The sequence below is a fragment of the Acomys russatus genome, chromosome 3 (genome assembly GCF_903995435.1).
Source record: "Acomys russatus chromosome 3, mAcoRus1.1, whole genome shotgun sequence".
In the NCBI taxonomy this organism is placed as follows: domain Eukaryota; kingdom Metazoa; phylum Chordata; class Mammalia; order Rodentia; family Muridae; genus Acomys; species Acomys russatus.
The window spans coordinates 71797977-71824622 of NC_067139.1; the positions used below are offsets into that span (position 1 = coordinate 71797977).

General features: G+C 49.0%; 2 protein-coding genes across 5 annotated transcripts; both read left to right on the plus strand.

The window, feature by feature from the left end:
• Positions 1–4834: 4834 nt before the first annotated feature.
• On the plus strand, positions 4835–6185 carry Chchd1 (coiled-coil-helix-coiled-coil-helix domain containing 1). Its single transcript, XM_051143387.1, has 3 exons — positions 4835–5002; positions 5095–5213; positions 5927–6185. The coding sequence occupies exons 1-3, from the start codon at positions 4879–4881 to the stop codon at positions 6038–6040; spliced, it is 357 nt and encodes a 118-aa protein (XP_050999344.1). The 5' UTR covers positions 4835–4878; the 3' UTR covers positions 6041–6185.
• A 4270-nt stretch (positions 6186–10455) lies between these two features.
• Zswim8 (zinc finger SWIM-type containing 8) lies at positions 10456–26517 on the plus strand. 4 transcript variants are annotated; one of them, XM_051142715.1, is made up of 26 exons: positions 10456–10683; positions 13331–13484; positions 13733–13827; positions 14148–14320; positions 14489–14596; positions 14721–14802; positions 14922–15042; positions 15622–15823; positions 15955–16130; positions 16474–17458; positions 18364–18474; positions 18634–18813; positions 19083–19266; positions 19481–19579; positions 20820–20944; positions 21379–21619; positions 21714–21872; positions 21979–22207; positions 22379–22671; positions 22767–22990; positions 24116–24604; positions 24796–24955; positions 25071–25247; positions 25354–25473; positions 25782–25892; positions 26025–26517. In XM_051142715.1, exons 1-26 carry the CDS (start codon positions 10476–10478, stop codon positions 26483–26485), a joined length of 5667 nt encoding a protein of 1888 aa, XP_050998672.1. In that variant the 5' UTR covers positions 10456–10475; the 3' UTR covers positions 26486–26517. The 4 variants fall into 4 exon arrangements, with proteins under 4 accessions (XP_050998672.1, XP_050998667.1, XP_050998678.1 ...); XM_051142710.1 differs by having other exon boundaries at positions 18364–18495; positions 26025–26516; XM_051142721.1 differs by having other exon boundaries at positions 18364–18495; positions 25714–25892; positions 26025–26367.
• Positions 26518–26646: the final 129 nt, after the last annotated feature.

Below are 26646 nucleotides of genomic sequence, written 5' to 3' on the forward strand. Positions count from 1 at the left end.
CCTCTAAGTAGCTAGGGCTACAGGTATACAACACTGTCACTTTAAAAACACTTGCATTGTCTTTACTGTCAAGTGTGTGTTAAGGAGCTCTTGCTTGCTTGCATTAGGCTATTTCCCGCAAACACTGGGAAGATCCAACGTTTCCGGAACTCACCCAGTAGATGAGGCTGGCCTCGAACTCTCATCGATCTGCCTGCCTCTGCCCCCCCCCCCCCCCCACCTCGCCCCCCCCACCACCCGGTTGCTGGGATTAAAGGGGTGCGCCACCACTGCCCAGCTCGTCTTTTCTTATAAACAGATTAATTAGCTAATATTACACTGATGCCAGTTCAGTATATTGCTTTGTTCTAGGGCTGGAAAGCTCCTTCCAATCCATTACTCACATTCTTTCTTCCAGATAACTGTGGTGCTGAGTCACTTTTTTTTTATTTATTTATTTTTTTGTGGTTCTAGGAAGGCAAGCACTCTACCAGTTGAGTTATAGCTACAACCCTAATACTGAGTTTTTGGTTTTTTGGTAAAGCCAGTCCCAACCCAATTCAAACAGATTGAAGAAGGAAAGGAATTTAAGTCATCATTAAGTGGCTAGCTAAATAAAAACTTTAGATGTTGGGTTGGAGAGATGGTTAAGAACACTGGCTGAGCTGGGTGTGGTGGTGCACACCGTTAATCCCAGCCCTCAGGAGGCAGAGGCAGGAGGATCTCTGTGAGTTTGAGGCCAGCCTGGTCTACACAGTGAGTCCAGGGTAGCCAAGGATAACAGAGAAACCCTGTCTCGAAAAAAACCAAAAACAACACAAAAGAACACTGGCTAGTCTTCTAGAGGGCCCAAGTTTGATTCCCAGCACCCACACGGCAGCTGACACTGTAATTCCAGTTCCAGGGGGATTTGATCCCTCTTCTGGCCTCTGTGGGCACCAGGCACAGATGTGCTGTACAGACATACATGCAGTCAAAACACCCATGTAGGTCCACAACAACCAAAACTAGATTTGGAAATATGGACCAACTGCCTAGTACTGCAGCTTGACCAGTACACCAAGAGCTTCTTCTGGGGCCAAGGGCCTTTAGTGCTATGCTCACTGTGTTAGCGAACTATCACTTGAGAAGTCTCTTGGCTTATCAGCATACCTGACTGTAAATTACAGATAGCTGTGAATCCTTATCTATAGAGACAAATGCTTTTCACTGTTAGATGCTTTGAGCCATCAGGTTTCCTGGTTAGTATTGTGACTTCTAAGGATGTGACCAAGAAAAGCTTTAACATGGGCTGGGATTGCATTGCAAAAGGCTTTTGGGTTTTGTCATTGTATGTGCTTTGCTGGAGATGGATCCCAGGCTCTGTACCTGATAAGTATGTGCTCTGCTCTGAGTTAATCCCCAGACCTTTATTTTGTCCTTTAGTAAGAAATGTCTTCAAAAAAAGAAAGAAAGAAAGAAATGTCTTCATAATAGCATAGATATTGTTTAGCCTATTTTTGTTTCTTGCAGAGAACAAGTGAGAAAGATGTTAGAACACACACACACACACACACACCTTAGGTGGGCTCATGAGCAGTAGGCCAGCTTGGGCTACAGTGGCAAGACTGTTTAAAAAAAAAGAAAATTAAAAATTTATAGTATAGATGGGCATGGTTGTACATGCTTTTAGCTTTAGCATCCCAGCATTTTGGGAGGCAGAGCCAGGTGGATCTCGGTGAGTCTGAGAACATAGTGTTCCAGGCCAGCCAGAGCTATATGGCAAGACCCTGTCTCAATAAAGAAAGAAACATAAATAAATATCATAGTACAAAAGAAGTCAAATGGAGGATTCTGTTTCCCAACCATGTCATCCATTTCAGTGCAGATGCTGATTTCTATAACAAAGTAACTACTATATAGGTGCAAACCTAGATCACAACTCAGGTGTCATATGCGCAACAAGCAATGTAAGTGCTGGTTATGCAAGGCAGCGCACTCTCCACCCCACCAGCGCGTGTGAACACTCCTTTAGCACTTTTATGCACACGGCGGGCCACTTGTTCATGAATGACTTGTTCATGAATAGTTGTTGCTGGAGAATCAGACTTGCTTTTTGCTCAGCATTTCCCAGCTTCTCCTATCATTATGTAAATAATCACAAAAGACCAGGACAAATCAGGTGCTTCATTTCCACAAGGGAAAGAACTATGAATAACTACATAGTGCTTACCAGTGAAAAAGCTTTACTTTCCATAGGGAAATAGCAGAATGAATTTTCTTTTTCTAGTTTGGGGCTCAGCTACATTGTATACAGCACCAAGTATTTGCTGCAGGCTATGGGTACTAGTGGTAGAAGTTTCTTTTATTTACTACCAAAGTATGGGGTAGAACACAAAGTTACTATTCTGTCTTACCTCAGGTTTCATCTTACATAATAAACTGCTTTTTACATAATGTCTTCTACCTGGCTACTTTATTACACTTGCTTATTATGTGTATGTATTTGATAGCTTGTACTGCCCAGTACACATGTCGAATTCTACTTGGAAGAGTCAGTGTCCTTTGTACCATGTGGTCCCAGAGGCTGAACTCCTGTCATCAGGTTTAGTGGCAGCACCCTTATTCGCCCGTTGAGCCTTCTTGCTGGCCTCTATTTATTTTTTGGGTTTGGAGATGATAAAACTAGAGACTTGTACAAAAATATTGGTAAACATTTACTCATTTAATAGTTTCCCTTTATTTTTCTTTCTTTTTTGGGGGGTAGGCAGTAGGTCCCATCAGTCTCTGCCCCCCACCCCCAGGGTTTCTCTGTGTAGCCCTGGCTGTCCCGGACTTGATTTGTAGACCAGGCTGGCCTCGAACTCAGACATCCCCCTGCCTCTGCCTCCCAGAGTGCTGGGGTTGCAGGCATGTGCCATCACGCCTGCCTTTTTAGTTCATTAAAAAAAAAAAATGTTTAAGGCTAAGTCATGCTCTGTGGCCCTGGCTTGCCTGGTATTCATTATTGTAACTTAGGCTGGCTTCAGACTTAATACTCTGCCTCCTGCCTCAGCCTTCCACCAAGTGCTTGGATCACATGCATGTGCCGTGTCTGGCATAACTATTTTTAGGCACTGGGGATTAGCAATCAACATAGAGGTAGATATGAGCCCTGTGAAGTGGATGCTGAAAACCAAATTCCTGAGTCCTTGGAAGACCTAGAAACTCTTAATCATGGACCTACCTCTCCAGCCTGAGTAGACGTTGGGGTAGGTAAGGTCACAAGCAATAAATTCATACTGAACCTCGTTAGTATGAACTGAGTGTTACCAGAAAAACCAGCTCCACCATTTTGGGCCAAATTTAAAGCAAGCTTTAGTAAATACTAAATATTGACCAAGAAATGGACTTTGTTGAAGGCACAGACAGGTGGATCTCCCTGAGTTTGAGGCCAGTCTGGACTACGCGCAAATTCCTGGACAGTGCAGAGCCTAACCCTAACCCTGTCTCAAAAAACAAAAACAAAAACAAAAAAGAAAAGAAAACAGAAATGGACTTTGGTCAGGACCATTTCCTGGAATTTCCCACCTTAGGCTGCTGGCCTTGAGCCTCGTTACTCAGGAAGAAAAGCCATCCACGTAGGATTCCAAACATCTGTGGTAAATAATTTCAACACGAATGTACCCAAAGCAAGTACATCTTGTGCTAAAGTAGACAGATAAACTACATGATTGTTGGATTCTGCTTCCATCAGCAGAAATGGCCTGGGAGTTTTTTTTTTTTTTTTTTTTTTTTTTTTTTTTTTTTTTTTGCAAATGCTATACAAATCCGTAGCACATCTTTGGACTCGGTTTTGTAAACTCCTAAAAGTCAAACACTAAGCCCGACAAACCAACCACAAACGGAGGTCCATAAATAGTAACAATATAAGTAAATGTAATAATGTTAAATATTATGTATGTTAACACAAATATAACCATACAGTACGGTGATGCCAAGCGAGTAAACAGCATTTACACAGCAGTTGTTACAACCCGTTGTGAAAACCGTTCTTTTATTGACTTTTTATATTTATTTATTTACGTTTTTAAAAGTTTTTTGAAACAGGGTTTCTCTATGTAGCCTTGGCTGTCCTGGAACTCACTCTGTAGACCAGGCTGGCCTGAAACTCAGAGATAATCCGCCTGCCTCAGCCTCCCAAAGGCAAGCACCACCACCGCCCTGCCCATTGATTATTTATTTATTTATTTGCGACAGGGTTTCTCTATAGCCTGAGCTGTCCTGGAACTCACAGAGATCAGCTTGCCTCAGCCTTCCCAATGCTGGGATTAAAAGGCGTGCGCCATTACTGCCAGGCAAAAGCAATCGTTCTTACAGATTTGTTAAAAACAAACATCCTTTCCAAGCCAACATCCTTTTAAAAAAAAATATTTATTATGTATACAGTATTAGGCCTTCATGTACTGCATGCCAGAAGAGGGCGCCAGATCTCATTGTGGATGGTTGTAAGCAACCATGTGGTTGCTGGGAATTGAACTCATGACCTCTGGAAGAGCAGTCAGTTCTCTTAACCGCTGAGCCACCTCTCCAGCCCCTCAGGCCAACATCCTTAACTCCAGCCCCTGGAGATCCGACGCCCTCCCCTGGCCTATACGGACACAGCACTCACTTGACACACACACACACAGACGCACAAACGAGTCATAGCCTCGGATGTGGAGCCCACGCGTCCTGCGCGGTCCCGAGCCCGCAAAGGGGCGGTGCACGACCTAGAGCATCCTAACCTGGTGGCGGCTGCCGACCCGCCGGGGTTTGAACCGAGCGGCAGTGTGAGGAGGAAAGTGCGCGCACAGCAGCCGGTGGGCCGCGCGCAGAGAGCGTAAGGGTCAAGAGGGGTCACGCCGGGCGCCGCGGAGCCTACTGGGAACGCTGTGCAAAATGGCGGCGCCCAGTTTGCGCGGCCGCCTGGCGCGGTTTGGGACCCCAGGGAAACCTATCCTGAAACCCAACAAGCCTCTTATCCTAGCTAACCGCGTCGGGAACCGACGGCGAGAGAAAGGCGGTGAGCACTTGGAACGGGGGCTGCCTGGGTAAGCGCGGGCGACAGGTGTATGGTCGGCTTGTTTCTGAAGGTCCTCCAGTTTGCCCCTCCAGAGGCAACCTGTATCACGGAGATGTCGCTGATGATGGCTTGCTGGAAGCAGAATGAATTCCGCGACGAGGCTTGCAGGAAAGAGATCCAGGACTTCTTCGATTGTTCTTCCAGGGCTCAGGTGATAGCTGGCTCCGCGGGTGCCTTCTTGGGAAGATAAAGGGAATATACACAAAGGGTTCACACTGCCGTGTGCTAAGTTTCGGGAAAAGCCTCTCATTCATCTGGGACTGTCTATCTCACCCTCGCCAAAGTGAGAAAAGCTACGTTTGGTTGGTTGGTTGTTTTGGTTTTGCGAGACAAGGTTTCTCTGTGTAGCCCTGGCTGTCCTGGACTCACTTTGTAGACCAGGCTGGCCTCGAACTCACAGCGATCCACCCACCTCTGCTTCCAAAGTGCTGGGATTAAAGGCGTGTGCCCCAACCGCCCAGCAGAAAAGCTAAGTTTTAACCTATGGTTGATCTTCACTAATTTGTTACCTAGAATAGCAGCTTCAGATGATACAAATGATGGTCCCAAGTCCATTTAAATCCCTTTTCTTTGTTCCTTTGGGGTTTTTGTTGTTGTTTGTTTGTTTTTTCTTTTTCCTTCCTAGTGCTTGCGTGTGCGTGCACGCACACGTATCTCTAAGTGCATGGGTGTTCGAATATGCAGGGGTACATCTGGGCAAGAAAGCTAGCTGGTCAGTGTCTGGAATTTTACTCCATTCCTCTTCCATTTTATTTTTTGAGGCTGGGTCTCTTGGGATTTGGAATATTAGGAAAAAAAAAATATGTGTCTAGGTCACAGTAAACTGAAGAACTGTTACTATTTTTGTTTCTGTTGTGTTTTCAGGAAGCCGGAAAGATGAGATCAAATCAGGAGACTCTGGGACAGTCTGAGAGCTTACCTCCCCACAAGATGACCAGGTTGTTACAGAGATTTCCTAACAAATCTCACCTCAACTGAAAATGGAGAAGCATTTTCAATGAACTCTCATTTCTGAAAGCTGTACAGAGGCATGTTAGGGATGTTTTATTTGCATCCCTATGCATTTTTGAAGGGCAAAATGAGGTAAAACACTTCATTTTGCTCGTGTGAATGAGTCATGTTCTGGGTGTTGTCTTGAAATAAAATCTTCTAAAAAGAAAGTGGCCATTACTTCTAATTAGCCACTCCTCCTCGTATCCCACCCATCCTGAAGAAGAACTTCTCGGCCTTGGTCTTTTCCAGCCTTAGGCAAGCACCCAACAACTGAACTAGCCCTTAGCGCTCCCTTTCTTTCTTTCTTTTTTAAGATTTATTTATATGAGTGTTGTATCTGCATGTACACGTGCACACCAGAAGAGGGCATTAGAGGGATAGATAGCTGTGAGCCACCATGTGGGTGCTGGGAATTGAATTAATGACCTCTGGAAGAGCAGACAGTGCTCTTAACCACTGAGCCATCTCTCCAGCCCCCAGCTTTCCCTTTATAGCTCTGGCTGTCCTGAAACTCTCTCTGTAGACCAGGCTGGCCTGGAAATCAAAGATCAGCCTGCTTCTGCCTCCCAAGTGCTGAGATTAAAGGCGTATGCCACCATATTCTAGTCCAAATGTGCTCTTGATCATCAAGTATGGATTTCTGGAGGCTGGAAAGATGGCTCAGAGGTTAAGAGCACCGTCTGCTCTTCCGAGGGTCCCGAGTTCAATTCCCAGCAACCACGTGGTGGCTCATAACCACCTGTAATGAGGTCTGGTGCCTTCTTGTGGTGGGCAGAATACTGTGTAGATAATTAAAAAAAAAAAAAAAAAAAAGTAAGGATTTCTTTTATTGCCTTTCAAGTCCTTTATACTATTTAGTGCTTTTCCTTTTAGATACATAAGGGATGGTGAAGTCCCTGTGTTTGCAGAGCTTTTTTTTTTTTAAACCATCAGCTGTATTTAGTGAATACATCATGAATAGTCTGTCCAAAGTACTTGCTAAAGAAATGGCATAAACTGATAACCCAAAGATTCTGTAGGTATATTTCATTTGATTTGTACAATTAATATATTTTATTAATTTATTCATATTACATCTCAATTGTTATCCCATCCCTTGTATCCTCCCATCCTCCCTCCCTCCCATTTTCCCCTTACTCCCTTCCCCTATGACTGTGACTGAGGGGAACCTCCTCCCCCTGTATATGCTCATAGGGTATCAAGTCTCTTACAATGAATATTTTTAGGGCCTGGAGAGATTGCTCAGCATTTAAGGGTGCTTGCACCTTTTGCAGAGGTCTACATTTGGTTCCATAGCAACCATGCTAGGTGCCTCACAACTGCCTGTAACTAGCACCAGGGGACCTGATAATCCTTTTCTGGTGCCTTCAAATGCAATTAGAGACTGATAACACAATACAAATCTTAATGGGTGTAGCGGTACATGCCTTTTACCCCAGCACTTAGGAGGCAGGCAGCCAGGTCTCTGAGCAAGGGCATAAAGAAACCCTGCTTCAAAAAACAAATCTTTTAAAAAAAGATTTTATTAATTATTTATACAGTATTCTGCCCCCATGTGTGCCTGCATACCAGAAGAGTGCACTAGATCTCATTATAGATGGTTGTGAGCTGCCATGTGGTTGCTGGGAATTGAACTCAGGGCCTTTAAAATTTTTTTTTAAAGATTTATTTATTGTATGTATACAGTGTTCTCCCTGCATATACACCCGCAGGCCAAAAGGGGGCATCAGATCACATGTGGTTGCTGGGAATTGAACTCAGGACCTCTGGAAGAGAGTCAGTGCTCTCAACTGCTGAGCCATCTCTCCAGTCCCCTTTTTAATTTTTAAAAGTTGCTTAAGGGGGGGGGGAGGGAAAGAGAGGGAGGGAGAGACTGGTAGTGGAGCACACCTTTAATACCAACACAGATGCAAGCTGATCTCTGTGAGTTCAAGGCCTACCTGATCTACAGAGAGAGTTCCAGGACAGCGAGGGCTACACAGAAACCCTGTCATGAAAAGCCCCCCAAACAAATGATTTATAGAAAAGTAAAAAACAAGTATTACCAATGAATTAAATACTCTTCTCAATCTTGCTTAATGAATAAACAAGCAGTACCATGTTGTAAAGCGGCTATTAGACTCTTAAAGGCTACTCTACCCTGGCTGGTTCCCAAATAACTGACACAGAGACTGTAATTTATTTTACAAGCTTTAAAGCACTAGAGCTGGGCAGATAGCAACACTCTGAGCTATCTTGTCTGCTTCCCATCCAAAAGAAAACATAGCACCAGACTAATCCCTAAACAGCACTATGTTGTATATTAACTTTCACCTAAGACATTTGAGGACAAAGTTTTTTCACGTCTCTGATAACTATATTTTTTTCTACTAAATAATCAGGTAGAGCTGATTATCATCTGTCTCAATATTTCAGCGACTTTTTGTTTACTTCTCCCAAGTGGTAGAATAAGACTTGGTAGGAAATTAACTTCATTGTAACTTACTGTTTCTTTCTTACATTCTGCTCTTTGCTGAGATTATTTACTGTCCCCTTAAAGAAGGAATAATTATGTAGGATTTTATATATGTTCCGCTGCTTCAGGCACAATCAAGTTAACCTTTTCTTGGTAGTTGATAGCATTAAATGTGATACAGAAATGAGAATTCTCTATGGTCTGGTGTGATTATTACTAAGGTAAAGAGGGGTCATCCTCCTCCTTCTTTCTTCTTCTTTTTATTTTTCTTTCTTTTTCTTTTTTCTTTCTTTCTTTCTTTTTTTTTTTTTTTTTTTTTTGATAGGGTTTCTCTGTAACCCTGGCTGTCCTGGATTTGCTTTGTAGACCAGGCTTGAACTCAGCCTGCCTCTGCCTCTCTGAGTGCTGGGATTAAAGGCATTAGCCACCACTTCCGTTGGGTCTTTCTTTATTGCTCAGTAGCTACATTTTCCCATAGCTGTTTACTCCACTACAACTGCTTGGTTCTGCAAGCTGGGTCTTTTAGTTATAAGAAGAAATTCAGCTTTTAGACACTTTAGACTAAGCAATCTTTTTGTTGTTGATGTTGTTTTGTTTTGTTTTTTGAGGCAGGGTTTCTTTGTGTATCCTTGGCTGTTCTGGACTGGCTTTGTAGACCAGGCTGGCCTCGAACTCACAGACATCCTCCTGCCTCTGCCTCCTGAGTGCTAGGATTAAAGGCGTGCGCCACACCCGGCAGACTAAGCAATCTTAACCTAGGGTAGATTTCCCAGTAGTCTGTGAACTGGGATGAGGAAAAATATATCTAACCACAGCTGAAATTTAGCATTTCAATTAGGGTAATAGAAAACAGTCGACAGTAGCATTAGTATGTATATGAGATAATTTAGGGGGACTGGGTGGGGGCTGGTCATAGAACCCAGGGCCTTGTAAATGCTTGGCAAACATTATCAATTAAATACCATGCCTGGGCTGGAGAGATGGCTCAGCCATTAAAGGCTAAGCTCACAACCAAAAGTGTAAGTATTAAATACCCTGCCCAATCTTAGCGTTTAAAGTATAAACAGTACTATTTACAGGTTTGTTTTATTAAAGCCTTGATAACTGTATTGAAATCTAATTGATGTGTAGTTCACAAACAATCAGGACAGGTGAAGGGCATCCATGGACTTCAGAGGTCTACATTGCGTGTACGCGCGCACATACACACGCGCAGATCAAAAATCCCTAGCTTCAAAGGCAGTACCACGGAAAGGGACAACCATTTCCTGAAATCAAATGCTTTCTTTTCTGGCGCTCCCCTTTAGACGCTATAAAGTGGATGGATTATAGGCTCTGGACTGCAACTCCCAGGAGGCTATGCGGCCTCGGCCTATCTCGAGGCGTGACAATAACCTATCCAATGGTCACTGCACTGTTCCCTGACAGCCAAAGATGATTCTGGACGTGAACGGCGGCTGTTTCTTCCTTGGGGACATTATGGGCACCAAGCAATTGCTGTAATCTGTAGCTGTTCCGTGTACCTTTGGGAGCTGTGTGTGAGGGTGGGCTCGAGAAAACAGCAGGTAATGCATACACGTGTCCCCTACACCCGCCCGTACGCGGGTCCAGTCCCGGAGCACGCGAGGGCGGAAGTGGTGATGGCCGGCGCGGCCGGAAGTTCGGATCAGCTGATGGGGGAGGCGGCGCCGCAGCCGCCTAGAGGCCCTGGCCGCCCAGCGCTTCGTCCCGGCCTCGAGTCTCGCAGACTGGCCACAATCCTCGCTCGCACCTCGCGGTTGGGTGAGGCCCGGCCCGGTGTCCCTACCAGGCCCGAAATCCTCGCCCGGCACGGCCGCCCTGAGCGCCCCGGCCACCCCCAGCCCCGGCTCGCCCCTCAGGCCCCGGGCCTCCCCTCAGTCCCCGGCCGGCGGCCCAGGCCCGGGATCCGCTGGGGGAGACCCGGCCCCGGGGGGTGCGGGCCCCATGGAGCTGATGTTCGCGGAGTGGGAGGACGGCGAGCGCTTCTCGTTCGAGGATTCCGATCGCTTTGAGGAGGATTCACTCTGTTCGTTCATCTCCGAGGCCGAGAGCCTTTGCCAGAACTGGCGAGGATGGCGCAAACAGTCAGCGGGGCCCAATTCCCCCACTGGAGGCGGTGGCGGAGGTGGCAGTGGCGGTACCAGAATGCGAGGTGAGGATGAGCGGGGACGGCTGCGAGGGGGAGGGGAGCCGGCTGGCCCCGCTTGGGCCTCGCTCGGGAGCTGTCCGGCCCGGGAGCTGTCCCAAGCTTAGAGAAGACTTCAAGACTTGCTTTTCTGGCCTTCCAGGGATGGGGTGGCATCTTCACCACAGAGAGGGCGGGAGGGGGAGGGAGGGGAGGGAAAGAGGGAGAAAGAGAAAGAGAGAAGGAGGGAGGGGGGGAGGAACGAGAAAGAGAGAGAGAGAGAGAGAGAGAGAGAGAGAGAGAGAGAGAGAGAGAGAGAGAGAGACTGACTCTGACTGCGCGCGCTCACCCGCGCGCGTACACGCAAGCCTGTGTTGTGGCAGAGAACATCCTGGTGGCTTGGCCAGAAAGATCTTTTGTTATTCCTTTACGCCTTAGAAACCGAAAATGGGAGAATACTCCGTCTCTGTTTTAAGAATGCTTAACGGAATTTGGCCTTTAGCAAACCAGAGGTAGGCAGAAGAGAGTGTGGTTAAGCACGGATTGTGAAAAAGTAACCACTTGAGGTGTGTCACTCTATGGGATGCTGCATTGGTTGCTTTGCTTCCCAGGGTGTTGATCTCTCATAAACTGCACCAAGAAAGGATTCCACCAAGAGGAAAGAACCTGCCTATGAGGAGAGACGCCATAATAAATAGGGTTACACTAGAGATCTGCTCCTGGCATCTGCGACCAGTGGGTGGGAGCCTTGAACTTCCATATCTGAGATCTGGGCAGGAGGGCAAGCAGTTCTCTTCGGGGTCTCCTCAGGAAGCACTTTTCCCTTGTGTTTCAGTCATTCTTGGTCTTTCAGTGAAGTCAAGGACTGGTGCTGTGAAGAATTTTGCTTTTGGAGGGGGTAGAAAGGAGAGTGAAGATGAGCGAAGCCTCACAGGCTTAGGAGTCATCACCTCTTCCACCTGCTCTGCCCAAGGCAGTTTTTGTCCTGGGCCTCAGTGGGAGCTGGCTTTCTTCAGTAGTTGAAAGGATTCACTTATGTGTTCTAGCCAGGCCATTCCAAAAGACCTGTTCTGCAAGCTGCGGAGACTTCTGGTGCCCCTTTAGGATTCAGAGAAATGTGCCCGTCCCACCACTGTTCACGAGGGGCAGAACAGAGCTTGAGGTGGGGAGAGCACTTGCTGCATGTGTACGCGCACACACAGGTGCAGGTCACAAGCAGCTTCGGTGCGAATCCTTGTGCTCTTCTTGCTTCTGTCATATTTGAGATGTAGATTGTCTGGGGATTTTGAGTGCTCTCACTTTGGGGGAAGTGACTGAAAACATAGTGGTAAAGATTTTCAGCATGTTGACACCTTCCTGCGGAGCCTAAGATCTTTCCCCTCTTTCTTCCCTCCCTGCATGCCATCATCCTGAGAGAGGACCTGGCTCCACAGCCTAGGCAGGCCTTGATCCTCTTACAATACCTTCCAGACCTGGCCTGCAGATGCCATTCCTGCCCCACATCCTCCTCAGTCACCTTCAGTAGCTTGCTCCTACATGGGTTGCTGTTGTTTTTGAAAGGTTCTTTTCTGTTCTGTGATTTTTTTGATCAGTCTTCTAATATAGCTGTTTGGCATGAGATCTGCAGACTGTTACATTATTACTGCTTTTTGTTAAAACAGTGTAGAAAAACATTAAGTGTTAACTCCCTCCCACTCCAGGTGATTTCAGGAGCAACTGCCAGGTGCCCTGGGGTGATTATCTCCCTGCCCCTGGCTTCCAGGATGAGAAGTCAGGCCTCAGGCGCCAGAGGCCTTGTAGACTCTTTCGCTTCTTGAGGTCCCTAATTACTGAGTCTTGGCTTAGCTCCCTCCGTAGATGGGACCTGCAGACATTTAGAGGAAAAGTGATAAGTAAAAAGGCAACCAGAGCTGAATGCCAAAGAGAAGGTTCAGTGTAATGTGAATCTGAATAGAGAATGTGGAAGTTTGGTGCAGAGGTCCACGAGTAGATTACCTGCTGGGCTGTAGAACACCCATCTGGCCAGAAGTGTCCTAGAATCTCCCTGGGATCTTCTGTTCTGCGCTTGAGCTAGGCAGCTGACTGTGTGTGGCTGGAGACTGCCCAGCTCCCCTCCCCCAAAAGGAGTTTTAAGGGTTGTTATATCCTGACAAGGAGGAGGCCAAGTGTGCTTGTTGCTCTTCCATAGGCCCTTCATTCAATTCCTAGCACCCGTGTGGATGACTCACAACCACCTGTAACTCTAGGCCCATGCGTTCTGACACTTTCTCCTGGTCTCCATGGGCTCCTGCATGCACATGCACAAACCCACACACAGACACACAGTAAAAAATAAAATAAAATTTAAATTTAAAAATATAGCCAGCCAAGCTGGGCATGGTGGTGTGCGCCTTTAATCCCAGCACTTGGGAGGCAGAGGCAGGTGGATCTCTGTGAGTTTGAGGTCAGCCTGGCCTACAAAGTGAGTCCAGGACAGCCATGGCTACACAGAGAAACCCTGTCTTGGGGAAAAAAAAGAAAAAGAAAAACAAAAACAAAAAAACCTTCAAAAAATATATTTCTGAGAAGAGGGTGTGTGTGCACAGGTACCTAGGCTGTGGCACTGGTACCAAGTAATTATGGCAAAATAATTATGGCCCTTTCTCTTTCACCATCCCAATCTTTGTTTTGGAAGATGGATTGGTAATCCCATTGGTGGAGTTGTCAGCAAAGCAGGTGGCCTTTCACATCCCATTTGAAGTGGTGGAGAAAGTCTATCCTCCAGTGCCTGAACAACTCCAACTCCGAATTGCTTTCTGGAGTTTCCCTGAGAATGAAGAGGACATTCGGTGAGTCGAGAGGACTGATAATGGGCAGCGGAGTTCTGGTATCTCAGGCTGGCGGCTGGGCCTTCTGCAGAACAAAAGGGATACTGTAGTTGGAATTGCTAAGAGAAAGATAAGGAATGTGGGGAGTGCCTGGGGTTTCCTCCTGAGGAGTGCTAACAGAGAGGGTTGCCTAGAGCATGGTGGTCTCTCACAGTGTCTGTGGAAGGTTACTTGCTGGGTTGTGGCCATGTCCTCTTCTTCCCCTGCAGTCTATATTCATGCCTAGCCAATGGCAGTGCGGATGAGTTCCAGCGAGGGGATCAGCTGTTCCGAATGAGGGCTGTGAAAGATCCGCTGCAGATAGGTAAGGGCTCCAACGTGCTCTGTGGTAACCCTGCTCCTCTCATCACCAGTGGTAAAGATTAAGAACTTCTGTGGCTGGGTATGGTTGCAAATGTCCTTAATCCCAGCAGACAGCAGGCAGAGGCAGGTGGATCTCTTATGAGTTTGAGGCCAGCCTGGTCTCCATAGTGAGTTCTAAGACAGCCAAGGTTACAAAGAGAAACCCTGTCTCAAAAACACAAAACAAAACTACCATGAGGAGTGAACTGTATAATTAAGCATGGGGCCGGGGTTGACAAGGTCTTGGCAGCTACTTCTGACCATGGCCTTATTTCTCCCTAGGGTTCCATCTGAGTGCTACAGTGGTGCCGCCGCAGATGGTCCCCCCCAAAGGGGCCTACAATGTGGCTGTGATGTTTGACCGCTGCCGGGTCACTTCCTGTAGCTGTACCTGTGGGGCTGGGGCCAAATGGTGCACCCATGTCGTGGCACTCTGTCTCTTCCGCATTCACAACGTGAGGCCCTCCCAATTTATCCTGGCCCTATCCTACGCTCCATCCCCCCCCTTCTCTGCTGCATGCCTGGCCACAATGTGAGCCCCTTTACCTCCCCTCTGCCCATCTCTCCCTGCTTCAGCTCCAGAACCATTTCTCAGATGGGTCTATTTCTCTTTGCTCCTCCAGGCATCTGCAGTCTGCCTGCGGGCTCCAGTCTCCGAGTCCCTGTCTCGACTGCAAAGAGACCAGCTTCAGAAGTTTGCTCAGTATCTTATCAGTGAGCTGCCTCAGCAGGTGGGTGAGGCTGGCACATCTTCCCACTGCTGTCTTTCAGGCTTTGCCTGGCCTTCTAATTGTGCCTGGCCTCCTTGGATTCACCTGTACCTTGTTCTCTCTGCCTTTGTTCCTTTCCCCTTAGATTCTCCCTACAGCCCAGCGTCTTCTAGATGAACTCCTTTCCTCCCAGTCAACAGCCATCAATACAGTATGTGGAGCGCCAGGTGAGTGTGGTGAGAAAGCAAGCAAGCTGCCAGAACAGAACATCTCTTACTAAAGGTTCCATGCTGTTGGCTGAATCTGGATTTGTATCAATTGGTGACTGATTGCCTGTAATTCCCAGACCCTACAGCAGGCCCCTCAGCTTCAGACCAGAGCACTTGGTATTTGGATGAGTCAACACTCACTGACAACATAAAAAAGACACTGCACAAGTTCTGCGGCCCCACCCCTGTGGTCTTCAGGTAAATTGATCTTTGCATATTAAATCTGTGGTGAGTAGGCACCTTCCTTAGGCCACTGATAGATCTTTCTTCTGTTAGTGCATGTGTTTGCTACGTTTCTCCCTGCACTAGCTTGGCACCTGGCACATGGGTATCAGTTTTGCAGCCATGATTGATGATGACCATGTACAGTGATTGCCCATCTGGGTAGAGCCAGAGTCAGTTTTTCTTCCTGATCATACTGATGCAGATGCAGAGAAAGGCCAAGAATTTTGTCACAGGTGTCCTGTCCTCTGCTACTCTGCATAGGTCAGGGTCTCTTTAGGTCAAAGCCCAGCTTTAGGGTTTTGTGGGTTTTTTGTTTTTGTTTTATTTGTTTGTTTCTTTGTTTTCAAGATAGGGTTTCTTCTCTGTGTAGCCTTGGCTGTCCTGGACTCTTTGTAGACCAGGCTGGCCTCGAACTCAGGAAGATCCACCTGCTTCTGCCTCCCAAGTGCTAGGATTACAGGTGTGCAACACTGAGCCTGGCCCAGCTCTGCTCTGTTTTAACCTCTTTCCTTCAGAAGCCCTACTTCAGTCACCGTCTCTGTCCTTTTACAGTGATGTGAACTCTATGTATCTCTCTTCCACGGAGCCTCCTGCCGCTGCTGAATGGGCATGTCTGCTGCGCCCTCTGAGGGGCCGAGAGCCTGAGGGCGTCTGGAACCTGCTTAGCATTGTTCGAGAGATGTTCAAGCGGAGGGACAGCAATGCTGCCCCCTTGTTGGAAATACTCACTGACCAATGCCTCACCTACGAACAGGTAACACCTCAGGATGGGTGGGTGTGTGGTAGTTCCCACTTTTCCTCCTCGCATCTTATTCTCCTTTTTCTGATAGGAACCTGGAGGAGGGTGTGGGCTTTTGTGTACCTCACAGCTTTCTTTGCCTCCAGATAACAGGCTGGTGGTATAGTGTACGCACCTCAGCTTCGCATAGCAGTGCCAGTGGTCACACAGGCCGTAGCAATGGGCAGTCAGAGGTAGCAGCCCACGCTTGCGCAAGTATGTGTGATGAGATGGTCACACTATGGAGGCTTGCTGTGCTGGACCCTGCCCTCAGCCCTCAGCGGTGAGTCTTCCCCAGGATTACTGTATTCTGACAGAGTCAGACACTGGTCTCCTTAAGTACAGGGATTTCTCTCATCTGGGAGACTGGGAAGTGCTGGGCACTGGCCTTACCAGAGCTTTGTGAGGCGTGTTTCTCACAGGTTTTTTTCCTCCCCTCCCTTAAATAGTCCCCACTTTCCCAAATTCATTACTGTTGCACCAATGTCTTCTGGAGCTTAAAGAGCATGCCCTCCCCACTGCGTCCCTTCTCTATGCCTTTCTTACTGTAACTGCCGCTTTCCACTCTCGGTGCAGACTGCTTGTCTCGTCTCCCCCTCGCAGCCTCCTGCTCTCTGTTTCCACAGCCGCCGGGAACTGTGTGCACAGCTGCGTCAGTGGCAGCTGAAGGTGATTGAGAATGTCAAGCGGGGACAACACAAGAAGACCCTGGAGAGGCTCTTCCCTGGCTTCCGGCCAGCAGTGGAGGCCTGCTACTTTAACTGGGAAGAGGCCTATCCCCTTCCTGGTGTTACCTACAGTGGCACTGACCGAAAGCTAGCGCTATGCTGGGCCCGGGCCCTGCCCACTAGGCCAGGAGCCTCTAGATCTGGGGGCCTGGAAGAGTCCCGGCCCCGACCTCTTCTTACTGAGCCAGCTGTGAGGCCCAAGGAACCTGGTGCCAAGCGCAAAGGATTGGGTGAGGGAGTGTCCTCGCAACGGGGTCCCCGCCGCCTCTCTGCTGAAGGAGGAGATAAGGCTTTGCATAAGATGGGTCCAGGTGGGGGCAAAGCCAAGGTGCTGGGTGGGACTGGCAGTGGGGGCAAGAGCTCAGCAGGCAGTGGGAGCAAACGACGGCTCAGCAGTGAGGACAGCTCCCTGGAACCAGACCTGGCAGAGATGAGCCTGGATGACAGCAGCCTGGCCCTGGGTGCAGAGGCCAGCACCTTCGGTGGATTCCCTGAGAGCCCTCCACCCTGTCCTCCCTCAGTTGGCTCCAGAGGACCTGCCACCTTCCTTCCCGAGCCCCCAGATACTTATGAGGAAGATGCTGGTGTGTACTTCTCAGAAGGGCCTGAGCCTCCCACAGCCTCTGCTGGCCGCCCTGGCCTGCTGCCTGGGGAGGTCTGTACCCAAGATGACCTCCCTTCCATGGACGACAATGGCAGCGGGCTCCACAAAACCAAAGAAGCAGCTCCTGCCGTTGGAGAAGAGGAGGATGACTACCAAGCATATTACCTGAATGCCCAGGATGGGGCCGGAGGCGAGGAGGAGAAGGCTGAGGGCGGGGCTGGGGAGGAGCACGACCTGTTTGCTGGGCTGAAGCCACTGGAACAGGAGAGCAGAATGGAGGTGAGGGACTCAAGGAGAGGAGGGTGGAATGGATCATCAGAGTGACTCAGGGCCCAGTGGCTCTGGCTGGCAGTGTGTCAAGATCATTAGCATCCTGTAGGGGATCTGAACTGGCCGCCTGCTCTGCAGCCTGTCCTACTGCTTCCACACTGATGCTCTTCTGGGTATTTCTCACATACGATGTCAGTGTGCTACTTAAAAGTCTTCAGTAGTTACTTGCTGCCCTTAGAAAAAAATGAAGGTCCTTGGCATGAGCTGTGGGCTCCACTCTGTCTGATCTTTGCCAGATTTTCAGTGTTATCTTAGTCTTTATCCTCTGTGCAGTTCACTCATTCCTGGAGCTTGCCATGGTCCCTCATGCCTACAAACTTAGGTACAGACTGGCCTTTCTGCCTGGAATTATCACCAGGTTTGACTAGCTCTCGTTCCCTCTCCAGGCCTTAGAGACCTTAAAAGTTGAGAGATAGGGACACAAGGTTGATGAACTCAGAATCCCCTCCCTGCCAGGCGTGGTAGGAAACACCTGTAATCCCAGCACTTGAGGCTGAGGTAGGAGAATCTCAAGCAGGAGGCCAGCTTGAGCTACATAATGAAACCCTGGCTCAAATCAAATGGGCCTTGTCCTCTTAGAGGACCTACTGTATCTGAGGTGACTCCCCCTTCTCAGATGAGAGGAGCAGTGCTCCTCTGCCCCAAGTCCCTAGGAACCACCCTAGCCATTGGCCCCTCTTTTGACCTTTCTGAGCAATGCTTGTTACCACATAATCTTGAGTGTTAGTGGTGTCTATAACCAGACTCAGCTATGGATCATCATGGCACCCAGTGCTTTAGGGATATTGTGCTTCATCGTCAGGTATGATGCTCTCCAAGTGAAGGCCTTCATCTTTCGGTCCTGTGTCCTGTAGGTGTTATTTGCCTGTGCTGAGGCCCTGCATGCCCATGGCTATAGCAATGAGGCTTCCCGCCTCACTGTGGAGCTTGCCCAGGACCTGCTAGCCAACCCACCTGACCTCAAGGTAGAGCCGCCCCCTGCCAAGGTGAGAGAGACCTCCTTCCTCTACTTTCCCGGCCCCACTTATCCCTGCTCCTATTCCCCACCCCAAGTGAGAGCCTCCTTCTATCTCCACTGAGGTCAGTCAGACTCATTTGTCCAACTCTTTGCATTTCCCATTTAGGGCAAGAAAAACAAGGTATCCACAAGCCGTCAGACCTGGGTGGCTACGAACACCCTGACCAAGGCAGCTTTCCTGCTGACAGTGCTGAGTGAGCGCCCAGAGCACCACAACCTGGCCTTCCGAGTTGGCATGTTTGCCTTGGAGCTACAGCGGCCCCCTGCTTCTACCAAGGCCCTGGAGGTTGGAGGTTTTCTGTCTTGTCCTTAGTCTTTTTGGATTTTTGTTGTTGTTGTTGTTTTGTTTTTTGTTTTTCGAGACGGGGTTTCTCTGTGTAGCCTTGGCTGTCCTGGACTCCCTTTGTAGACCAGGCTGGCCTCGAACTCACAGTGATCCACCTGCCTCTGCCTCCCAAGTGCTGGGGTTAAAGGCATGCACCACCACCGCCTTTGGATTCTTTTGTCTTGACCTCCATTGAGGTATAGGAGGTCTGAGTTCCTTTCTGTCCTCAGGTAAAGTTGGCATATCAGGAATCTGAGGTGGCTGCTCTGCTCAGGAAGATCCCTCTGGGTCCCAGTGAAATGAGTACCATGCGGTGCCGGGCAGAAGAACTTCGGGAGGGCACACTCTGTGACTATCGGCCTGTGTTGCCCCTCATGTTGGCCAGTTTCATCTTCGATGTTCTCTGTGCTCCAGGTATAGTGCATGGCCCTACAGTAAGTGGAGACATTGGAGGAGAAGGGTAGTTGCTTTTTAAAAGGAAAACCAAAAGTTGTGAAACTGTCAGAGTCAACTATAGGACCCATCAGGCAGCTCCACGGGCAGGTCTTGGGTGACGAAGGTTTTAAGTTGCTCTGCATTCTTTCCTGTGGTACTTTTGTTTTCCTGACTTAACCCAATTTTCATCTAGTGTTTTCCCTCACGGGTTCCCGGCCCCCAAGTCGAAACTGGAATAATGAGATGCCTGGGGATGAGGAGCTGGGATTTGAAGCAGCAGTTGCTGCCTTGGGTAAGTGTCTTGTCTTGAACATATTCAGGAGCAAAGCTTGGGTCAAGCCTTTTAGAGTTGTGATGGGAAAGTCAAGATGACATATGCGAACCAAATAATTAGTGCTTCTTACACAGTAATTTAGAGCAGGGCCTGAAGAGCCGCTTCAGCAGTGAAGAACACTGGCTGCTTTTTCTACAGGATCCTGGTTCAGTACTCAGCACTCACTGGATGGCTCACAACTATCTGTGATTGCATTTTCCAAGGGATGCAGTGCCCTCTCTTGCTTCCACAGGCACTGCAAGAACATGGTACATACATGCATGTAGGCAAAACACACACATATAGAAAAACAAAACTTTAAATGTGTCTTACATATGGTTGGTGCTTAAAGGACAGCAAAATAAAAATCTAAAGAAAGGTCTAAAGGAGGTGACAGAATATGTAATCTAAGCTTAAAAGTTCAGATAGACAGGAAATTGTCAGGAAGACTGAGTTCTTTTTTTTTTTAAGTTTTTTGTTTTGTTTTGTTTTGTTTTATTTATACAGTATTCTGCCTGCATGTGTGCCTGCACTCCGCAAGAGGGCACCAAATCTCATTATAGATGGCTGTGAGCCACCATGTGGTAGCTGGGAATTGAACTCAGGACCTCTGGAAGAGCAGTCAGTGCTCTTAACCCCTGAGCCATCTCTCCAGCCTGGAAGACTGAGTTCTAAGACCAGATATAATGGCTATGCCTGCAATCCCAGTTCGTGGGAGGTGGAGACAGGAGGATTAGAGGTTCCTTTTTATCCTTGGTTACATAGCAAGTTTAAGGCCAGCCTGTGCTACATGAGATCTTGCCTTAAAAAAAAAAAAAAAAGCTGGCCATGGTGGTGTACACCTTTAATCCCAGCACTTGGGAGGCAGAGGCAGGAGGATCTCTGATTTTGAGGCCAGCCTGGTCTACAAAGCAAGTCCAGGACAAGACTACAAAAGAAACCCTATCTCAAAAAACCAAAAGAGAAAGAAAACAAAAACAAAGAACAAAAAAGAAAAGAGAGAAAAAAAAAAGCAATGAAACAAAATGTTAGCTGTGCCTGGGTGTGGTGGGACACATCTTTAACTCCAGTAGAGAAGAACAGCTTACAAAGGCTTTGAGAAGCAGGTGGAGCTAAGGCTGCACACATTAGGCAGTGGGGACCTTTTCCTCATGAGTGCTGGCTCTGTCTGCTATGTTTCTGCTGTCTTTGGCGCTATAATCACTCCTAATCCTCACAGGCATGAAGACAACAGTGAGTGAGGCAGAACATCCCCTCCTATGTGAAGGCACACGTCGGGAGAAGGGTGACCTGGCCTTAGCACTGATGATCACTTACAAGGACGACCAGGCCAAGCTCAAGAAGGTGAGGGCCTGAGGTACTGGGTTTTTGCCAGGCAGAGAGTGAACAAAATGTCACTATCTTTCTCAGAAGTTTCCAGTACAATGACAAAAGTACTGGTCTGCCTGTAGGAGGTAAGTAGAGAATTTTGGAGACTTCTCATAAAGAACAAGAGACCAATGGTTCTTATAGGTATGCTTGGGCATGAGGTGGAAGAAGAGAAGCAGAGAGCATAAAGTCAATCATTCATTTATTTCAATATTTATTGAATATCAGTATGTTCAGTCCTCAGGTAAGTGTTATGGAAGATTCCAAGACATGTAAGCTGGGAGGTTATCCTGTAGTTAAATCTGGGGAAGACTTCCTGAAGGAGGTAGCATTAGGCTACTTCAAGAAGAAAGGAAGGTAATAGAATTCAGGAAATAAGGACATCATGTTACTGCTTGTCTCTTCTCTAGATCTTAGACAAACTCTTGGACCGAGAAAGCCAGACACATAAGCCACAGACACTGAGTTCTTTCTACTCATCTAGCCGTCCGGCCACAGCCAACCAGAGATCTCCTTCAAAGCATGGGGCCCCGTCTGCCCCTGGGGCCCTGCAGCCACTGACTTCAGGCTCTACAGGCCCTGCTCAGCAAGGGGCTGTGGCAGGGGCTGGGCCAGGTCCCACTGAGGGCTTCACAGAGAAGAATGTGCCTGGTGAGGTGGGGGCACTGGATAGGGCGGGTGAGTGGTACAGTCTGTTGTTGTGCCCTTTACTGGGCTCATCTCAGTGTCCTGTTTTCTCACTCAGAAAGCTCCCCACATTCCCCCTGTGAGGGTCTCCCACCTGAGGCAGCTTTGACCCCACGGCCAGAGGGGAAGGTTCCTAGCCGCCTAGCTCTTGGCAGTCGTGGAGGCTATAATGGTCGAGGTTGGGGCTCCCCAGGGCGGCCTAAAAAGAAGCACACAGGTAGGACAGCCCATGGGATGGCATGGAGGGAAGGCTAGTCTTGCAGGCTGGAGACTGACTCCAGGCACTCCTGAGGTCCACGACTGACTCGTTTTGGGGGTACTAGGCATGGCCAGCATTGACAGCAGTGCCCCTGAGACCACATCGGACAGCTCTCCTACCTTAAGCCGAAGGCCACTTCGAGGAGGCTGGGCCCCTACTTCCTGGGGTCGAGGACAAGACAGTGACAGCATTAGCAGCTCTTCCTCGGACTCCCTGGGCTCCTCATCCTCCAGTGGAAGCCGCAGGGCTAGCGCCAGTGGAGGGGCCCGGGCAAAGACGGTTGAAGTTGGCAGGTCAGTAGGGAGAAATAGCATCTTTCTAACCTAGCCCATCCTCTAACCCATATTTATAGTGTGACCCGACTGTTATCCCCTAACAGCCTTCCTTACCCTGGTCCCTCCTGACCTGCTTGGACACCATTTTGAAGAAACTCCAGCCCTGTCCATATCCAATTGCTCCTTCAGGTGTTACAAAGGCCGCCGCCCTGAGAGCCATGCCCCCCACGTACCCAATCAGCCATCAGAGGCAGCTGCACACTTCTACTTTGAATTGGCGAAGACAGTTCTGATCAAAGCAGGGGGCAACAGCAGCACTTCCATTTTCACACAACCATCTTCCTCAGGAGGCCACCAGGGTCCTCACCGCAACCTGCACCTTTGCGCCTTTGAGATTGGGCTTTATGCCCTTGGCCTGCACAACTTTGTTTCTCCTAACTGGCTCTCTCGTACCTATTCCTCCCACGTCTCCTGGATTACAGGTAAATCCAATGTTGTGATTTGCATACAGGATGGAGGTGAACAGGACACTGCTGATCTGCGGTGCCCACTTTGCTCCTTTTCCTCTTCCCTAAAGGGCAGGCAATGGAGATAGGCAGTGCAGCGCTGACTATACTGGTAGAGTGCTGGGACGGGCACCTGACACCCCCTGAGGTTGCATCACTGGCTGATAGAGCATCACGGGCACGAGACTCCAACATGGTGAGGGCGGCGGCAGAGTTGGCTCTGAGCTGCCTGCCTCATGCCCATGCACTGAACCCCAATGAGATTCAACGAGCCTTGGTGCAGTGCAAGGAACAGGTATTTCCTGCTGTCAGCCACCTAGGCATGGGGGAACTTAAGCGCCCAGCATTTTTCCTCTAGGAAAATTATTTTTAATGTGTATACATGATGGTGTGGGATATGTGCCAGTGTGTGTGGAGGTCAAAGGACAGCTTGTGGGAGTTTGTCCTCCCCTTATACTGTGTGAGTCCTAGGAACCAAACTCAAGTTGTTAGGTGTGGCAGCAAGTACCTCCAACCCACTGTCTTGCAGCGCTCCCTCCCTCCCTCCCTTAAGAGGTCTAAGTTGCCTAGGCTGAGCTTGAACTAACAATTCTGCTTTAGCCTTTTCTGAGTATCTGGGACATATTATTTGGAGTTTAGTGACCCTCTCTTGATTGTTCCATATTCAGGAATTTAGGGAGAATCATTTCACATATTATAGGCTGAGTATCTTTAGGTTGAAGGTTAGTTTTAGATTTTATGTTTCAGACTATTTTCTTATACATGAGCGTTCTTGGGGATGGAACCCAAATCTAGTTATAAAGTTCATATTTTATGTATTAATTACACACACAGCCTAGAGGTAATCTTGTGCCTCTCTCACCCTTTTTCTCTTCAATGTGTGTATGCATGTATGTGGAATTGGATCCAGGGCCTCATGCAGGCTAGGCAAGCAACTGACTTACAGCCTGCAGCCTTATTTGTGCATGAAAGCATACTTCACTGTATTTTCCACTTGAGGTCTCATGTTGTTAGTGTTCAAAATATTTCTGATTTTAGTGTTTCCCATTTTCAGATTAGGGGTACTCAGCCCAGTAATATGAATTCACATTCACCCTTTATATTCATATACTATGTGTAGGGTTCTATTGTCTTACATATGTGTTACATATAATCCTGTTGTATACGTATAATCCTAAAGTTAGAATCATTCCCATCACACACACAAGGAAAGAGAGGCTTCTAGTTTAGGGCCCACGATAATCCCTGAGAATAGCCTCAGAGAAATGATTTGCTTCAGGTGGGAGGGAACAATACTTTGTTCAGTGCCTGTGTGAAACACTCGCTACTGACACTATGAGCACTGACTCTAAGCCCTCCCTCAACCAGCCTGCATTCCTGGGTGAGCCCTCACCACCTAATGCTCTGTGATCCTTTCCAGGATAACCTGATGTTGGAGAAGGCCTGCATGGCAGTGGAAGAGGCAGCCAAGGGTGGGGGAGTGTACCCTGAAGTGCTGTTTGAGGTTGCTCATCAGTGGTTCTGGCTCTATGAGCAGACAGCAGGCGGCTCATCCACAGCCCGGGAAGGGGCTACAAGCTGTAGTGGCAGTGCAATGAGGGCTGCTGGGGAGGCGGGGCGGGGACTGCCTGAGGGCAGGGTTGCCCCAGGAACTGAACCTGTTACTGTGGCTGCCGCAGCAGTGACAGCAGCAGCCACAGTGGTTCCAGTCATCTCAGTGGGGTCCAGTTTATATCCAGGTCCAGGACTGGGGCATGGTCATTCCCCTGGCCTGCACCCCTACACTGCTTTACAGCCCCACCTGCCCTGCAGCCCTCAGTATCTCACCCACCCAGCTCACCCTGCCCACCCTATGCCTCATATGCCCCGGCCTGCCGTCTTCCCTGTGCCCAGCTCTGCATACCCACAGGTGAGACTAGTGTTTTACTGGTGGTGTGGGGCATGTGGGAGAACACTAGGAGGTCACAGGGGTTGGAGTAGAGAACTCTGGTGCATACTAGGGCTGTCCAGGAGTCCTGGTGGGAAAACTAAGAAATGTAGGAATGTCCATTTGTCATCCAACATGACTTGGTCTCCGCTCTTTTTTCCCATCTTTTATAGGGTGTGCATCCTGCATTCCTGGGGGCTCAATACCCTTATTCGGTGACTCCACCCTCACTTGCTGCCACTGCTGTATCTTTCCCTGTCCCTTCCATGGCTCCCATCACAGTCCATCCCTACCACACAGAGCCAGGGCTCCCACTGCCCACCAGTGTGGCCTGTGAGTTTCGGGGACAGGGAGCAGGTGGATGGAGGGGAGGTGCACTGGACATGGGAAGTAGAGAGGGGATCTTCTCTGCACCTCTTCTCTCACGTGGCTTTCAATCTCCCCTCAGTGAGCAGTGTCCATCCAGCATCCACATTTCCAGCCATCCAGGGTGCATCCCTGCCTGCTCTGACCACGCAGCCCAGCCCTCTGGTAAGCGGAGGTTTTCCACCACCAGAGGAGGAGGCCCACAGTCAACCAGTCAACCCACACAGCCTGCACCACCTGCATGCTGCTTACCGTGTTGGTAAGTAAACACTCTCCACTAGCTCTTTGTTTACTATGGGGTCAATACCAGGTTGGGGTGGAAGGTGAAGGCTCTATCCTGTTATGTGCCCATCTGTGTTTTCTAGGGATGCTGGCACTGGAGATGCTGGGCCGTCGGGCACACAACGATCACCCCAACAACTTCTCTCGCTCTCCCCCCTACACTGATGATGTCAAATGGTTGCTGGGGCTGGCAGCAAAGCTGGGTAACACCTCCCCTCCCCAGGACCATTGTCACCCCCCACCTGTTTCCCCTACTTTCCTATCCTCCTTCCTAGCTCTTGCTGAGACCTTGGTCTGGTATGTGTGTGAGCACGGTGGGTGGAGGGTTACCTCAGCTCCTGGGGTGGAGGGAGGCTCTTGTCAGGCCAGAGCTGAGATATGTAAGTGGGTCCCTAGGGCAGAGGTGGCCACCCCCGTCTCATGCCCCTCCCCCTGCCCCCCAGGAGTGAACTACGTGCACCAGTTCTGTGTGGGGGCAGCCAAGGGGGTGCTGAGCCCGTTTGTGCTGCAGGAGATCGTCATGGAGACGTTGCAGCGGCTGAACCCCATTCATGCCCACAACCACCTTCGAGCCCCGGCCTTCCACCAGCTGGTGCAACGCTGTCAGCAGGCATACATGCAGGTGATCACTCAGAAAGTATGGACTAGGGTGGAGCACCTCTTGTGGAGTCGGACCAGAGCCCTCAGCATGTACGGGGGGTGGGTCTCCAGTTGGTATGCTCTGTGCTGAGATTCCCCTCAACCCATCCTGCAGTACATCCATCACCGCTTGATCCACCTGACCCCTGCCGACTACGACGACTTTGTGAATGCAATCCGCAGTGCCCGCAGCGCCTTCTGCCTGACACCCATGGGCATGATGCAGTTCAACGACATCCTACAGAACCTCAAGCGCAGCAAACAGACCAAGGAGCTGTGGCAGCGGGTCTCTCTAGAGATAACCACCTTCTCCCCCTGAGTCTGGCCCCTCTCGGGCCTTATACGGGGACACAGGCCTGTGGCTATGGGGGCCCCTCACACAGAGGGAGTGACTCTCGGCTGGACAGAGCATCCCTACTCAATTCCCTGGTAGCTCAGTCTGGCAGCCGCTCTTGGGCTGTAGCTTGGGGCCAAGATGTCTCAGACCTTAGAAGCCCAGGGCTGGGGGAGACAGCCTTGTCTGGGAGAGGGCGATGGGTGGCCTCTGGTATTTATTTGGCATTTATAAATATATAAACTCCTTTTTTACTCTATTTTCTGGGTCTTTCCCTTCTTCCTTGTGCAGAAGAGTTGTGGAAAGTTAGCTGATACCTGCTGTAGTCTAGGTTTTTTTTTTTTTTTTTTTTTTTTTTTTCCAACTGCAGTGAAGCAGACAAAACAGAAAAATAAGGATGTTT

Bases quoted from the DNA above. Each gene is read 5' to 3' on its own strand.
- Chchd1 (XM_051143387.1), top strand. From the start codon at position 4,879: ATGGCGGCGCCCAGTTTGCGCGGCCGCCTGGCGCGGTTTGGGACCCCA. The intron at 5,003-5,094 runs GTGAGCACTTGG...TTGCCCCTCCAG, and splicing joins CCGACGGCGAGAGAAAGGCG to AGGCAACCTGTATCACGGAG. The intron at 5,214-5,926 runs GTGATAGCTGGC...TTGTGTTTTCAG, and splicing joins ATTGTTCTTCCAGGGCTCAG to GAAGCCGGAAAGATGAGATC.
- Zswim8 (XM_051142710.1), top strand. From the start codon at position 10,476: ATGGAGCTGATGTTCGCGGAGTGGGAGGACGGCGAGCGCTTCTCGTTC. The intron at 18,496-18,633 runs GTGAGAGAGACC...TTTCCCATTTAG, and splicing joins TAGAGCCGCCCCCTGCCAAG to GGCAAGAAAAACAAGGTATC. The intron at 24,956-25,070 runs GTGAGTTTCGGG...ATCTCCCCTCAG, and splicing joins ACTGCCCACCAGTGTGGCCT to TGAGCAGTGTCCATCCAGCA.